We start from the raw sequence: 17,382 nt of genomic DNA, 5'->3' as shown, positions 1-17,382 counted from the left end.
TTATTATTGTATAATCTGAACTTAAATTGAATCACCTTAATCAGGACTGAAGGTTTTAATCTTTGTGGCAAATAATTAACAGATTCAGGATTAACAGATCAAAATTAAACACTATTTTGAACACTTGGTCTAGGACTTTCCCATCGCTATCATTACAAGGCAATTTAGCAACAACATGCCATCTTGTTCCGAAGAATCCACTTGTTTTATAAAGCACAAATCCTGCATCACCAAAGTAAGCAGTAATGAAATGCAAATTCTGCTCCAGTTGCCAGAGCACTAAAAACTCCAGCAGCTGCACTGCTGCTCAGGGCCACAGGACAACAAATCACACCAGAAATGCAAAACATTAAGACAAAACACATTAGTCTCACGTACCCTAGAACACCTCGATGCAATTTTCAGTCTGCTTTATTTTCAAGATCCAGCATAGTGATACGGTGCTGTTACTTTCTACCTACTGCACCCTCACTTCTCACCGAGACGATGCCTTCCGAAAAGCCACAGGATGCACGCGTGGTACTGACACATGCTGACTGCTCGCTGCTGAACTGGCTTCAACAGCCAGTCTGATCCTCAGCTGCAATACTCACGCTTGTACGCCTTACCTTCGAGGCATAACCCAGACTTTCAGCTTACTCAGACAATTATCTGAATAGTATGGGTGCAAAAACTGACAGCGTAGCTTTGTTCAGGTGAAAGTTTTCTTAGTTTCTGTGCATGAAGTTTTTTGTTCAAAGAGTCACTACTGAGTTTAAAGCTAAAAAATAAGCGCAAATCAGAAGTTTAACTGCCAGGGTGCAGTATTCTTTTGGTTATGCCACGTTGCTACCCGTTCAGCAATCCCCTCTCTTCACGTGGCACTGGCGTGCCTCCGTAAGTTACGTGTACCCTGCATTCTGCTGGACCGAGTTTTTCATAAAAGCGTTTAAAGCTCCCAAGAGATTTGGAATATTATGAGCCCACGTAAAGTGAAATCAAACCCTGTCCCAAGGACTTGAGTGAATACTTTATTCTAGTTCAAGAACTAAGTTTCCAAAAGTCTCTTTTCCTGTTAGTTACAAACCTCAGGGCAGTATCACTTGCCACATTCTTTTACTGTTCCCTAGACAACTGCAACGCGTCAGACTGCACTTTGGTTTGATTCCAAGAGAACTTTCTCAATCAGAAACAAAACATAAGGGAGGATTAAGAGCACAAGTTCTCCATTTCAAATCTCCATTTTACAGTTATATTTACAAAGCACTATGTAGCCTGCAAAAAAGAAACGCCTGTTTATTAGGAAATATTTGCAATTACCCTGGAAGAACAAGTATTCTCTATACTTACTGCCATGGTCTGTCTCGTTAGTGTGACCAGAACGGTGACAAGAGAACCTACGGTAATATTGTTGCTGTCTTCATCATCCAAAACTAGTGTAAAAAGAAAAGGAATACATCTATAAATGTCTTTAAAGCCTCTTTCTCCATTAAACATTGTTTCTGCTGTGTCGAAATATAAGCATACGAATGCCAAATTTCAAACAAAACTAATTTCAAAATATCATTTTGTAAGTCTCTTACAGCCTCAAAGATACTATCAGGATGAGGTCTGGTAATTCAGCAAACTATAAAACAGCAACATTGAGTTTGAAATTTTAATTGCATGAAAGTTAGAAAATTCCAAGTTATAGCTGCTGTGGGAACCATAATATGTGGGAACCGTAATATTGTGCATTATATACTAAAGCATAAAACTTCAGAAACATGAAATACTACACATGACCAAAGGGACCCTGTTATATTTGTTCTGGGAATCATAACTTTGATTTTTCTGACTTTGATATGATTAATAACTGAATTTCAATGCAACATTAAAAAAAGAATTAAATGCATGATTGTTAAGTAGAAGGCAAAGGCAAATGAAAGAACAGCAATGATTATTTTAACTAAAACATCAAACGTAAAACCCACAGGAAAGCCACTGAGGAGTTTATATCTCTAATCTGTGAACTGGAGAATGTCCCACCCTGGGGAGGAATAAGAGTTATGTCCCAGCTTAGTTTATTTATTTTTTCTTCCCCCAAGAAAGCAGTTTTACATACACATTTTACTGAGCCAAACAGCAAATCACGTGCATTGTTTAATTCTCTATACCACACCTGAGTACAGCTGTGTGACAAATGAAGACTACAGGCGGAAAAGGGTTGCTTGCCAGAACATGGGAAGGCACTCCAGGACTGAGTTTTAATCAGATTAACAGGACTGCGTACAATCCTGTGCTATAATAACATACAGTCTTCTGCTTGGTTGTTTTTAAAAGCAACACAAACAACATTTTAAAATACCAAGAATAACAGCCGCTTGCTTCCTTAATGGGTATTTCCATTAACGTCTGCTTCTCACAGAAGACCAGGCATAAGCCAAACTACAGATTAGGCTACCCAAACCAAACGTACCATGTTTTGAATTGGATCGTTGCAGCCACAGTAACCACGTAAATTAGAACCAAGCATTAGAACAACCTTTCGAATATCTCACATTTACTAGCACTGATCTCCTACAAAGGAGAGGAGACTGCAGAACCAATTCACCTTCCACTGAAAAACTGTCTAACAGGAGCCGCTTAACACCATCTTCAGAGGGGAAGAGCATTACACACTCGTGGAAACAGTGAGCGCAAGGGGCAGCTGAGCAAAGAATGGACAAATTCTATACAAGGATTATCACAAAGGAACCCACGAATAGTCGGTCATTGGGGTCTGCGACTCAAAATCTCACAAAGGACTCTCCACACTGCAGTAAGATGAGCATAAATTCCAGAATAAGCACAACTTTAAGATGGCTAATAAAAGTAATATTTCAACCAGAATTCCACATTGCTCATCAAATATTAAATCAACAGATGAAATATCAGATAAGCTCCTGTACGAGAAACACTGCTGGCTTGGGAATCCATGAACTGTTTCAAGGTACTTTATCTCCTCAGACTATAAATTTCACATACAAGAGCCTGCCACTCAAAAAAAGCACGTAATTTCCAGGCCACATAAATAACAGGGAGTTGTGTTTTAGCATCCTCCAAAAGCTTACTGCCAACAGACTATCAAAATGTCAGGAGAGCCACATACACCCAAGACAAGGACCTCCCACTCACCCTGTGGTTTTATATCCATCGTGACATATGGAAAGCTACCGAGGACAGCCATAACTTCATCGTATTTCTTATCTTCTAGGAAGTGCAGTAAATTGCGACGATCAGAACCTTTCAAACTCACCAGATCCTGAATACTTTTGATTTTATACTGAATTAAAAAAAGGAAGAAAAAAAGGAAGTCACATGGTAGTAAAGGGCACTGTCCACAAATAAACTTTTGTAATACATCACTTGTGCTCCCACATTACTAATTACATAAACACCATTTGATTTGTCCTTACAAAAAAACCCATTCTCTAGGAAACTAGCAACCATACCTTTCTCAAAACAGTAAGACAGAGAGGCTGCGTTCAGACCTGCTAGATAGCGCTGTCTGGAACACTGCTGTGCTCTTTAGCATGTCACCCCTTAGAAACTGACTGCGGTTTTTAGAAAACTATTCTTTCAGCCTGCTTCTTCAGAAAGCTGAGCCAAGAAATCTTACTAATCGGGTTCTTTATTTAGATAGAGTACTTCAGTGCTTTGAGATTTCTATGAGCAGGAACAACTAAGTACAAGTTACTCTTTTTTTCCATGCTGAGTGTGAACAAATCTAAACCCACTCCTTTTAAGACCTTCAGAGCAGAGCTGAAAGGATAAAACAAACGGATTTGTCTGAACACTTCATTACCTCGCCGTTATAAATGTACGTATTTTTAATAAAACAATGTCATGTATCCACGCTGACTGATCATACCTCCGATCTAGGGGTCTGTATTTTTGAAGAGCTCAATGCATGAGAATCCCGTACAAACAAGACTAATCAGTTGGTCTCTTCCCTCTTTCAGGGGAAGGGCAGGTGGGATGAGATAGACAAATCCTTCATTTTTGTACTTAGTTACCAGCACATGTCAAACACCACACCTAAAACTGCATACTTTCGTATGCTCCTTGAGTTTAGGACTGGGTTAAAAAAGGTTTGATGATACCTATAAGAGAACGATTCTTTTACTTCATCCAAAGGAAAAGACTACTTCAGTATTTGATGAACAAGCCTCTTCAAAGGGGATTCAAAACCGCAGAACTTCTTTATATTCACAATAACACAGAAGCACTTAACACGCCCCCTAAGGCTGTAATTAAAGCTAAACAAAACTTCCATCAAATAAAAAGAATATTTTTAAGATTGATCCAACTTCACCACTGTAGTAAGACTATCAGAAAAGTCAACAGCTTCTGCTAGAAGGTAACTGCCAGTTTCTAATGAGGCTTTCCTAGAAGACTGCCTGCCACAGTCAACCGAACAAGCAGGTTTGAGTACAGATGACCAGTGAAAGAGTGAAGAAGGGCATGGAGGTATTCAGGCAAGACTGCTCTTTTTTTGTCCTTAAATTCTACAAATACCAATACTCACCCAATTACATAGCAAGAGCTTTAGGCACCCTCTTTCATACATTAAAAAAAAACCAAACCAAAAACCACAAAACCTGAAACAATTACCGCAGTAACTGGTATTTTTTTCTTTTATGAACTCCTCTATGCTGCCTTCCAAATATGTTTTCTATCAAATTAGATTAAGAATCATATAAAGCCAAACAAGCAAAAAAAAATCCCAATATTATATTCCAGCCACATTCTGGAAAAATATTAAATACAAGATAGTATTCTGTAGTAAGAAACAAACTGTTTCTTTTGCTTGTGCGGTCAACATAGATTTTTTTTTTTCCCTACACCTATCAGGTCTGTGATTGTAATTTCCACCTCTTAACTGAGATGAACTTTAAAGAAGCACACAGATCATCTAGGGAGAATTACACTGAACTCCTGAAAAATAAATATATTTCTATTCTCTCAGTCAATTCATGACCTTGCTTCCTTGGCGAACAGGTGAAAGATGCAACAGGAAGTGTTTTAAGAAGTTGCCAAGCATCATTTGTAGTTTTATACCTTTTTATGATTGGAGACTCGCCTAAGATCATCCTCTTCAATGTGAGGCAGCTGCAAAAGGGGAGACTTGAACTGCTGAAGTCCCTGGACAGTCATCTGGGAAAGCTTCATACAATTTTCCAGAGATGCCAAAGATGGAGCACGGAACTCCCTTTCTTGGAGAGAATGAAACAAGACAGCGTAATTTTTAATCTTTCTTCTTCTTACACTTTTACAGTGTATACTTGTATTACTGTAAAAGCTTGTTTTCAGTCAGCCAAGCAAAAGAAAGCGGCACCTGAACACGTTCAGCACAATCAACCACGCAGCCTTTTTACTCTCACTGCAGTCTCACCGCTCAGTAGACATTTTCTTCGCTCTGTTGGGGCTATTACAGCTGAACACTAAGAAACGGGAAGACTTCCCTCTAACACAGTCTCAGGGAACAGCAGCACAACGTACCTATGCAGTTATTATAAACAAAACCTCCAACGTTTAATTACTTTTAAATAAACAGCATCAAAACCAGCTTGTTATAAATTTGTGTATTTTGCGTGTAACGTGTTTAGGTCTACTTTGTAAGCATATCATTAAATACAATTTAGCATTAAACATTAATCTTTACAACACAATACATTATTTACAAGATTTTCATCTTGAGAGATGAGCATAAAGGTCGCAGCCTATTCCATGCAAGAAAAAAACTGTAGGTGTAACTGAAGCTAGGCAGAGTATATTACATTCTCTCAGAAGGCAGTAAGAACTGTGAAAAAAAAAAAAAAAAAAATTAAAGGCATGGCTAAGTAAACCTAAAGTTTGAAAGGGGTGTCTGGGCAAACACCTATTTGAAAAAAAAAAAAAAAAAAAAAATCAAAGGCATGGTTAAGTAAACCTAAAGTTTAAAAGGGGTGTCTGGGCAAACACCTATTTGACTTTTCTTTTAGAAATTACCTGTAATTCCTTTAACAGTTTCAAGTACAAAAAAGTATACACTCTAAAAAAATTGAATGTTTATAAGATAGACAAGGAGAAAGTCTTAAATAGATCAGAGCAAAAGGAAAAAAAAGTCATTTAATACTCATCAAATCTGCAAAGAAATGAAAAAGCAAAGCAGACAGCTTTCCACCTACTGCTATTTAAGTTTTTCATGAATAAGAATCCTCAAACCCCTGTTCAGAAAACTCATCTCAGAATTTCCCCGCAAGAGCTGCGACAAGTTCGGAATTGGCAGTGTTTGGATCACTCTATATAGACACTTTACCGTGAAATAGAAAATATGTTAGAACCCCTTCAGAGAGCCAAGAGGAATTTAAGCTACTTAAATCCTTCTCTGAACTTGGACGTGGCACATGAGAGAACGGAAGGCAATTTAAAACGTGTTACAGGCGGCACCTGCAATTTGCAGTGCCTGTCATTTCATTAAAGAATCGGGGATGTATTTTCCTACGCTTTAAACCGCTCTCTGAGAAACAATCAACCTTTGATTATGTTGAGTATTACAGGTATATTCAGCATATAAACACGTAAAAACAAGTATGAATACAGCACACACACAAATATCTATGTATACAAACCCGTGCAGTTGGTACAGATGTATTTGGTTGGTATCAGTGTATCTGGAACACTACATCAGGCACAGAGGCATCCTTCAGTCGATGGATTAGACTGACAGAAGGAACATGCCCGCTCTGCTACAGCTGTGTGATAGAGCTTAGCACACCACCACGGCAATGCCAGGTGTGGATCAAGGCAGCTTTACACACAGCTGGGTGAGACAGCACCTGACCAAACGGGTGCCAAAGCCCAAATTGCTGAATGTTTACTATATAATGTTAAATAGTATATATTATTAAGTATTGTTATATTTAATGGCCATGTATTTTGATAAAAAGGAAGTTTAAGTTAATTTTACAACATTTTAGAGCAGAAATCAAACGGGTAATAAATCTGACCAAAAAATCCCAGATTTGGCGTGTTCAGTATGTTTTCTCCTTCTTTTACACCATTACCTTGCTGCAAATGTATAAGCAGCTACTAGGGCATGTTACATGCATATGAAAAGATGACTCCATCACCTCGGCTTCACCTGTCACTCCCCCTTCAAGTGGCCTGTTACTTCATTAATTACACCAAGCTATAAATAACATCAACTATCAAACCAAATTACATGGCAGGACTTTTTTTTTTAACCCAGTATGTTAATAAATACTGTGAAGATTATACACAGTGCAATCAGAAAAATAACCCTATATATAACACGTAAATAACACATATATACCTATGATATGCTTCTACTTCGATTCTTTCCAGATCTACAGAAGTAACTTCTGCCAAACTTAATGACAATTAGAAATTTTCATCCGCTTGGGTTGGCAGGGATCGTGAAAATCTCTAGAAATTATTTGTAGTAGAGATTGTTTAGGTTTAAGTAACAATCATTTCCCTTTCACGTGCAAATGGAAAATGACTTTACACTATTGTCTTCCAAAATACTGTTTGATTTTAATTTAGGTTTTAGCTTAAATCAAATTTTCTGGAACTTCAAAGCAGCTTACTAAACACACTGCATCTAACACTAATAGTTTTATTGTCAAATAAAAAGAGACATCTCCATGTACATACAGGAGAAGAATATAAGAGACTTAGAGTGCAAGTAGCTATTTCAGCTCTTACAAGAGGCGATATATGTGTTTTTCCATTTTCCAAATACTTCCACTTCTGTTCCATAACAAAAGCTTCTGGCTGTATTATTTTGATTTCATCTTGCACAAGTGAAAACAAGTATTTGCTAGTTAACCAATATATACGCAGCCTATCTTAAAAGACATCTTCTAGATGTCTGAAATATTTTTAGTAAAAAAGTATCTAGATTTAAAAAACCATATACCTATATATTTGGCATACGCAAGGGATTACAAACAAGGAAAAAAGAAGTCTTCATGCAAGCACTTTCCACAGTTAGCTGTAACAGGGAGACTTGGTCCTGCTGAGCTAGCAAAATTTAAGAGAAGAAAACCCAAAACCCCACCAAGCAAAAAGGCGCAACACTTCCACAAAGCTGCTGAGCTTTCTATGAAATATTATTAAACTAATAAAGTTTCATCTTAAATCTGTACTGGAGATACCTTTCCAATTTAGTCACCACGCTAGTCTGGGGAATATTCAGGAAAACATGTTGGATATCTATTCACAGCTGAGCTCTTGCTGTGATACTCATCAATAAATACAATCCCATGTTTGGGGCGGACAACTTCTGCAACTAAAATCATGGCTCCTGTTTCCTTCCAGGTTTCAAGTTTTCTCCCTGCAGTTCCACAGACTAGTAAACACAGGACTTAAGAGAATTAGAAATATACTTACTCAATACTTCTTCCTAAATAGGATACATAAGCCAGCACGCAACAGCCTAACCTACCCACGTCCCCCCTCTCGTACGTTATTTGTTTATGGAGCCCAATTTCCAGCCCCACTAGCAATAGTGCTGGGAAAGATCTTCCTCAAAACCATCCTCGTTAGGAGACTACTAATGCTTGTTAAAGGAGTTTTGGTCTAGCAAAGATGAACCGATGAGTCTTATTTGATGGCAAGCATAACTGTCCCCAGCTCAGCATAAAAAAATGTCTCGCCAATCTTTGTTGCAATAATGGAATGAGATCCAAGTCTTAGTTTCTTTATACTGCAAGCAGCCATCTTCAGCATAACTGCCTTTTTACAGTAAAAATAAAAAAGCTTAGATATTACACTTCAACTAAATTGTAATTTCTACAGCAATATAGCAAAGCACCTGCCACTACAAGTTCAGGAAAAGAAGAAAACCTACATAGCAGGCTCAACAGTAAAGGAACCAGAAATATAAGCAACACACAAAGAATCGACAGCAAAATGAGCCAAAACGTAAATGAAACTCGGAAGAGGAAGAACTGTAAAAGCACAAATTAAAAGATGGATGAACACAAGGTTCATTGTGTCTTACACTAAGTGTTTTGCTACCAAAAATGGACCAGATCTTTAAGAAAAAGTTTTCAACTGCACTTAATGAGAAACTTTCAACTGCAAAAATTCCAAGGGGAAGACAGATACCCAAGATTTCAGAGCAGGGCTTAGCGGCAGCAGCATTTCAGTCATCAAAATGGAGAGCTCTCTCATTACAGTGAAAAGAGCAAAAGCACATTTAGACATTTCTGAATATCACAGGTTACGTTTCCCACAAAAAACCCAAAGACTTCATGAAGTATTGCCATGAAGAATCATATTTATTAGTTTTCATTATACAGTTTCTTTTCTTACCTTCCCGACTTCGAGCCATTATTATTAGTTGGCAGATCACATTAATCATCTCTTGAAGTAGCGCAGGACACTTTTTCAGGATAAACTGCCGATCTGCAAGACATAACTGGCTGCAATTACGCTGCACTTCTACTAGGAAAACAGAGGTCAGGTTGCACGAACTGGACATTTAACGGTGCGGTCTTCACTTCTATTCATTCCTGTATTGTTGAAAATACTTTATTCACATTGACACAGCCATCCATAACATCCCCTCACAAACCAGGAAAGATGGAGCGCTAAGAAGGAACACAGATTTTGTGTACCAGACAAGCAGCATCCACACCAAGTGATGGAGTACTGACTAGATCCACCTAAAAATCAACAGAACGATTCACCAGTCTTATCAAAAGAGCATTAACTCTTCAGGTAATCACAGATCTAAAAAAGAAAGGACTTAAGTTTTGGGAAAAACATTATCTGTCAAGTGCTAACTACTTTTGAATACAGATCTGTGAAGTTCCAAGCACAAACACTAACTAAGTGGCAAGGAAGAAGAGGTATTTTTAGGGGCTATTTCAATTTTCTTTTGAAGGAAATTGGAAAATTTGAACCAAAACCTCCCTGATGTTTGGTTGGTTCATCTTCTATTTCACTGCATTAAAATACAGAACATTTTCAGTGTGCTGGTCAGCTTAAGAAGCTGTGGGTTTCATAGTTGAAACAAAAACTGTGTTTAGAAGCATTTCAGTTTGCATATTTACAAGTATGAAAAATCTCAAAACACAAAACTGAAGTTCGTATGTAACTGATATTTTAAAGTTCGAACCTTGTCACCCTCGCTTTACGTAGTGGGGAGAAAAAACTCCAAAAATAACCACATATGGAAATGTTATAGAGAGCAATATTATGCTTGTCTCGGATTTCTTTACTCTGAAAAGCAAATACACTTCACATGTTTAACTTTTTGTCCTATTACAAACCAAAAAAAAATTATCAAAGTCACATCTGCAGCCAAAAAAAGCATTAAAAACTAGGATATTAGTATTACAAGGCTATCAAGAGAATGAGAAAAAGCTAGAGGATCATTAAAGTTTAAAATCTAAGTACACTGCACAGAGATCACTGAGCAGAGCTCCATGCAACTCTTTAATGAACAAAAAGTGCATTTATGAGTACTGCAGCATCGAACGTGTTGCTTTGTTTCCAACAACATCCAATTAGGGGAGAAGCCATTACCTTCTTCAAGGACCTCAGGAACTTTCATCCTGGCAAGATGAGTCAAGAGCAGAACTCTGGCTTTCAGGCTGTAAGGGCAGGTGAGCGGAGGCTCATTCTTCTTTAAATTTATGCCACCAATTTCTCTGATTAGCTAAAATAAAATAGGTAAATACAAACAGCTATTTTGGTGCTCAATAGAAACAAATGCAGGAGAAGAACGGTTCACAAGGAAAAAGAAGTGACATTCACAGAAGCAAGCCTTTAGGTAACTTTTCCCTGTAAAGTTCTGTAGAGCTGAACATCAGCAAAGTGTGGTATTCTTTACCCAGGATGACCTATCTTGATCCTGACTCAATCAAGACGCACAGTTCAGACAGGTCTCTCTCACCTGAATTTGCTGAAGACCCTCGAGGAAGATGCTGCCAAGCTGAGTAACAGAAGTTCGTAAGTTATAAGAATCGATACATAGCCCAGAAGCTTCACTGGTCAGCAAGTCACATGAGGAGAGACTGAGATTCCAAAAAACTCCAGCCAAAAAGGGAAGTTTGGCTATCAACAGTCAGGCTACACTTACCTTTGACCAGTCTTTTCCTACACTTCAAACGAGACCAACAAGTTCCTCATAAGCACACGCTGGTGTAACACCAGACCAAGACAACTAGAACTTTGATAAGAAAACTTTTACTGAAAATATCAATACTGGGTTTATGATAAAACAGTGAAAAAAATGTAACACTGTCCAAGCCAGATGCGCTAACAACAATTATTAGCAATATCCTTCTGTACTGATGCTTTGGTGTACTGCCGTATACTAAGAAAAAAAAAAAGAACACAGAGGACGCTGATGTCTGCAGCTTTAGAAATAGAACAAAACCCAACAGTATGAAATGCAAGATCACGCGCTTGCATACTAACAAGAACTGCAGCTCACAGATAGGAGCTCATTAGCTGGAAAACAGGGGTATTAGACAGGATGAATCCAGGAACCAGTGATGCCCCACTGGTTGTATCAAACCGCCGTATGAAACTGCTGTGGAAAACACTACACTGAAAGTTATTCCCTGCAGAAATACAGGAATACTGCGGACAATTCTGAGCAGGCAAAATAAAAAATAATGTGAAATTCAGAAATACATCAGCTGGGGACAGTACTCCATTCAGCACATAGCAGGACGAGGGAAATGAGTCTTTGGGGGAAGGAAGGAAGGATTAATAGAGAGCAGCTTCTCAAGTTCAGCAAAACGCAGACAAAAAGAGAACGAACAGGCTATTGCTTCTGTCTATAAATGCATTAAGGATACACACACTGCCAAGAATCACTTGGACTCAAGAGTAATGATGACAAAAAACACGGATACAAACTGGTGACCAACAAGACTCTGATTCACTAGAACAGCAAGTTCTAGAACAGCTTCTCAGTAGGATATGGTTACACAAGGCTTGGCTGCCTTCTAAATAAAGATGAGATGTAAACAGCTTGCATGATGACAATGCTTGCAACAGCATGGGAGAAGAACTGATGATCAAGGTGATCTTTCCCAGTCATACGCTCCCTAGCACAATGCCTGCCGGAAAACCTCAGCTAACCACAATTCCAGCTCCTTCTCTTCAGAGGATGACAAAGTATTCTTTAAAAAAGACTAAGACAATTAAGTAAAGAGGTACCTCAGTCTATTTGCTTTACATTTAGGGCATGAAAAGATGTTTACAATTTGGGAATTCAATTCTGCGCATGGCAAAGGTTAAATCTGCCAGACTTTGCAAACCCAAAATTCTTTTCATTGGCGCATTTTGTACACTGTGCTTTAAACTTCTTAAAAACAAAGTGCTAGTTTCTGATAAATGAGACTGCCCAAAACTCTGCTAGCAATAATTATTTGCCACACAAAGTCTAGCTTCTCATTTCTATTTCTGAAGAGATACAGTTCCATCTCAACAAAATCGATGCCTTCAGAACTTGAATTCTGTCAGCTGCTCAGCTAGAAGTGCCACCTCCCTCTTCTCTTGAAAGGGTCAGTTTTTTTATAAAACAGCTCTTGATATAACTAACCTGTGGTATCTGAACGTTGTCTGCTGGTCTGCTCATAGCATCTTTATTGTACTGAGGATCAAATTCAGATGCCCCTGCTAAAACCATGATAAGCCCTGCAAAGATAAGTGGAGGCAGACAGAGAAAAGGTCAGCAACATCCCATGCCACTGAGGGATTTCTTCAGAACTCCCACCCGTAGAACTTATCCCCACTCCTCCCCCAGCCACCATGAATACCCACGTTCTCTATTTCGTGGATACTACTGCAACAGGGCAAAGGAGACAAGAATGCCTGGCACATAGAGATTGCTCGAGGCTCTGCTTTCCACCTGGCATCAGGTCCAGCATTTGACTCTAAATGTCTTCACAAAAACAGCGTCAGACTTCTTCAGGACTGGCAGAGGCTGCTGCACAGCAGTTTGACTAACTCTGCATGCTCACGGATCATTCCTCTCAGCAATTCATGTGCCTGTGGCAGCACCACAATGTGTGTACCAGAAGAGGGGGCAGGAAGGATAACATTTCAACTCAATTTTCTGTTCAGTCAGCATTGAAAATTCACCCCAAAATGTTCTTTCAATTATTAGAAAAGCAGTTCCATAAATACCACTGCAAATAAATCCCATAAAGATGATGGACTGCTCTTTTCCTAATGGGATTAAGGAAATTCACGTTACATCCAAACATTCTGTTGTGTAATTAAGACAAACATATACAACAGGATATTTTAGCCCCATTATGAGCTTTCTGCTCGTGAACACATCAGGGCTCTCAGCCACAGAGAGTAAGAGAAAGCTCACCCCATCATCTGCTCCAGTTAAACTAACTTTTTCAGCAACAGCTACGCCAGCTTCATTCTTAAATTTTGACCAAGTTCCTTTTGAGCAAGTCAAAGTTATTTTTGCCTACTTTGCAGTGCTCAGTGAATTCCACCGACTAACAATTAGTCTAGTTCCCTAAGCATCAATTTTCATTTCTCTACTTGATTACCTACTTACTTCCTGATCAGAACATATTGAAGATATGCAGACAAATAAAATACTTTTCTATAATTTAAGATCCCCAATTGTGGATCATCAAGAAAGGAAGTTTTATAAACTCATTTTTCTTGAAACGTAAAAAAAAAAAAATCTCTCACACAAGGTTAAGTCATGGAGATTAGTCTCACTGTTTCCCTGGCCTGACTGGATTACATTTGCCCAGGCTTAAGCCTTGAGTTTTGGCACTGGTGCCTCACTGCTATGGAATTCACAACCAAAAAAGCCTTACCTGATCACCCTATGGTTTGTTTAAGGCACCTCGGGTGCACCCCATTTTTCATTCAGACAGTACCACAGACCTCAGGGGAAAAATCTGACCTGCCTCTGACCTCAGGACTCCTGAAAGTGTTAAGTCCTTAAATAAGGCCACTTAAACTTAGGGTTAACTTTTCATAGGAGAGACAAGGCAAGCCTTGAAGCGATGGTTCTGAGCAAGGTTCAACATGAAATAACCTACTGTTGACAACAAGTTTGGAAAAATAAGAAAATGTAGGCGTGACGGACAACGCGACAAGAAAATAGGTTTGCAGTTATCTCCCTAAACTTCTCTAAAGAAGTCTCACCTACTCTCCCATTCCTCCTTTCTCCCCTAGCTTCTTCGAGAGGGGAAGACTATGGAATCTTGCGTAAGAGTACGGCAAGGCAGAGAGCATAAAATGGTCTGAATTAATCCCACACATGTAAATCCATGTGTGCTGTAACTCAAAAGCAAACTTATTTCCGTACTGTTATCTCCTAGACCTCTTGGATTATCTGCAAAGCAATTCTGTCCGGGAGGAAAAGGATGTATCAATAGCAGATGCTTCCAGCAATCTTCCAGGAAATCTAAAGCTGAATAACAGCTTTAACAATTCAAAGGAGCAAGAAAATATATCTTTATATATATATATTTGTAGAACCCTTCTCAGAGGGGTTTTGGGGACATTTTATTCTGCTTTTCAATTGCTCGGAGCACACAATCTAGTAAAATCTGATCTACGACTAACTAGTACCATCATAATTCTTCAGGCCCATGACAGCCTCCAAACTGAGAGATCCAGTTCTGCACCAACATAAAGCATCTACAGATCTCCCCAGAAAAAGGGGGTTTTATTCTTTTAGAAGTGAGCAGACAGGAAAAATAAGTATATCAAGAACTATAAATGAGTAACAAAGTAATAAGAAATTGTCAGGGAGCAAAATTTTAAACAGAAATTTAGCTACAGCATAACAATTAAGAACAGAGAGCCAGAAATGCCCTTTCATTCTTTGGTGATATAAAAATTTTATGGCAGCCCCTAGAAAATTCCTAAAGCTTATTTCATTACACTAACAGAAGAAAACACGAAGAGGCTGAGCTCTCTTCACACTCAGAACTACAGGCAGGTCAGCATGTGTTTCCCAACATACAATATCCTTTTCACTTTTTTTTTGATGTATAGACAGTCATAATTATAGATCTGTATAACTTCCTCTCCCAAATACTTAAGTCTTTTTACAGAGTACTGTTCACCTGCAACAAAACGAAGTTTAAAAACCCTCTAGAATAACTGGATACATCATTTTAACTTAACAAAGGCTTATGAAGCAGAAGCATTTTAACATCAGCAGATCCAAATGAACACATCAACATTTCAAGATGTCTTTTACTTACTCTTCATGTCCATGTTCTGTGTTTTAAAGACAAAACACGTATAGATTTGAGTTGTCCGGATGAGAATCTGATCTCCACTGTATCGTATTGATCGGTACCACCAGGAACCCTGAGACATTTGAGAACAAACTGACATCAGCTGTGATGAAGCATCGAAGCAGCTATACTGGATCATCCCTGTCTGTTCACAGCCAGGGAGCTTTGCAGAATTGATAGCCCAACTACGCTCAGGTAGGTTCTATACACATGATTATTTGTTACTGTGCAACACGGCATTCAAATCCAATCCAGTTTAGACAGATCAAGGCCAAACCAAGAATAAAATACAAAATTTTTTTCATTAAATGTTATTTTTTGTGAATTTTGAGTCACCTAATCAGAAAACGCTTTTCAGAAAGGGATTCCAGAGGTGGACCAGTGACCTTGATGATAATTTTCAGAATTAAGCTATACGCCTTCAGGTTGACAGAAAATGTTTTCCAAACCTCAGAAACACCCCATTAATACCCTCATTAGCATTACACCGCTGACTTCAGATTACAGAACTCACTGTACATTAATTGTACTCCAATATATTAAAAGAAATATGGTGTGCTAGGCTGTAAGTGGCAGTCTGTTCGTTAAACTCCTCCTTGTAAGCAAAGTTCATTAACATGAGAAAAAACAGCCAAGATACATCTATTGTAAAGGTTATCACAAGTGAAAAGTAACAAGCAGAAAGCAGTAAGTGAATCTACTCTTATCAACAGGCAGTAGCGTAAATTCCTCTACTACAGCAAGATCTCTACTTGAATATATTGAATTTACTTCAATATTTGGGAAATGCTCTGGGACTGGCTTCCCACAGTTTTATTTTAATGAGGTTTGATTCTTCCATGAATAGATGAACACTAACATGAAACAGTCCACATTAAAAAGTTTCATTATAATCCCAGAAGTATAGGTACTAGAAGAAAAATTCAACTATAGCCAGTCCAAATCTACGCGCAAGAGGCTGCCCTAACTGCTTCTGCAGATACAGCCCATCTCTCTCACCCCATGTACAGAACGTCATTCAGGCCAGTGGAGGTCTAGGAAGAACTACCTATCAGTTTTTTCCGTTTTTGTTGATCTGGATCCAAAGGGTGGAACTAGTCTTACTTTATTTTAGATGCCTATCTCAGACATAGGATGACTACACATAGTTAACTTCAGCTTCGTTACTGATTCATAAAAGAGAAACAGGACCATTAAAGACATGAATCATCTTGTATGTCCACTTTAGAATGAAATGATAAAATAACTTGTTCCATAAAATGACTATTCCACTTCACTGACTATAAAAGACATGTACAGTGACAAGTCTGAATGCAGAAGTCTACATCTGGTACAGGGGCAAGAAGAGGCAGATTATTTTTTTTCTCTGCTCAGGACATTTCTTCGTAACAACAGAAAGGACGTTTACTTTCACTTGAGCTGGTATAAATCACAAGAAGTACATGCACACAAAAAAAAAGCATCAACAGACACCAACTGAAACCTAAAAGGAAAAATACATAAACGCTGTACCCTGGATTTTAGACTTCTTATTCAAGAACTGGTTGAACCACCACATGTAATTTTCTACACTAAGTCTTCAATCATGCAGAAAGACTCTCAAAGAGAACGGATAATGCCTGGTTGAGCTTCTGTACACGGAGATGCAAGTAGTTGCCAAGACTCCAGGACACTTTCTCAAATTAAAATCTTCTTCCAAAGAGCACAAAAGTTTTTGGTTGTCAGTTTTGAGTCTTTCTTCACGTCATACCCGAAATGCACAGTCACTGGATAAGGGACGCTGTTCAAAAGCAATATTGTAGGGCAAATCCAAGACCTGAAATACCACTCACCTAGCAACTAATCTCAAGGGCAGACATCTCATGGTGTACAGAAAAATCAATTTAAAAACTGAAGTTTGAAAACAAAAGCAGCCAGGAGAAACCAAGTCAACAACCAGTTCCACATGCAGTAATCATTCCAGTACCACCAGCTACAGACACGTCAGTCTTGGCTCTACAGTAACACCACTGAATATACTCTTGAGTTCATCACGTATTCGTTTTCATGTGATAAATGACGGAAGGTACAAGATCAATCACGTAACTCAGTCTGTAACTCCTGTGATATCTAATGT

General features: G+C 38.5%; 1 protein-coding gene across 1 annotated transcript in view; it reads right to left on the bottom strand.

Moving 5' to 3' along the window:
• The window catches only part of SEC63 (SEC63 homolog (S. cerevisiae)), a gene marked incomplete at its 5' end in the record, with an annotated part of 39,586 nt that overhangs the window by 9,294 nt on the left and 12,910 nt on the right, over nt 1-17,382 (bottom strand). Inside the window, 7 exons of the mRNA XM_010137527.1 lie at nt 1,330-1,412; nt 3,136-3,283; nt 5,062-5,216; nt 9,328-9,420; nt 10,546-10,678; nt 12,578-12,672; nt 15,231-15,339. Coding sequence (XP_010135829.1) covers nt 1,330-1,412; nt 3,136-3,283; nt 5,062-5,216; nt 9,328-9,420; nt 10,546-10,678; nt 12,578-12,672; nt 15,231-15,339 — 816 coding nt within the window. The remainder of the gene's footprint in view (nt 1-1,329; nt 1,413-3,135; nt 3,284-5,061; nt 5,217-9,327; nt 9,421-10,545; nt 10,679-12,577; nt 12,673-15,230; nt 15,340-17,382) is intronic.

Source organism: Buceros rhinoceros, unplaced genomic scaffold, assembly GCF_000710305.1.
Source record: "Buceros rhinoceros silvestris isolate BGI_N320 unplaced genomic scaffold, ASM71030v1 scaffold16390, whole genome shotgun sequence".
Classification (NCBI taxonomy): domain Eukaryota; kingdom Metazoa; phylum Chordata; class Aves; order Bucerotiformes; family Bucerotidae; genus Buceros; species Buceros rhinoceros.
Note: the sequence above shows the minus strand (reverse complement) of the source record. Positions and strands in the feature narration are given on the sequence as shown.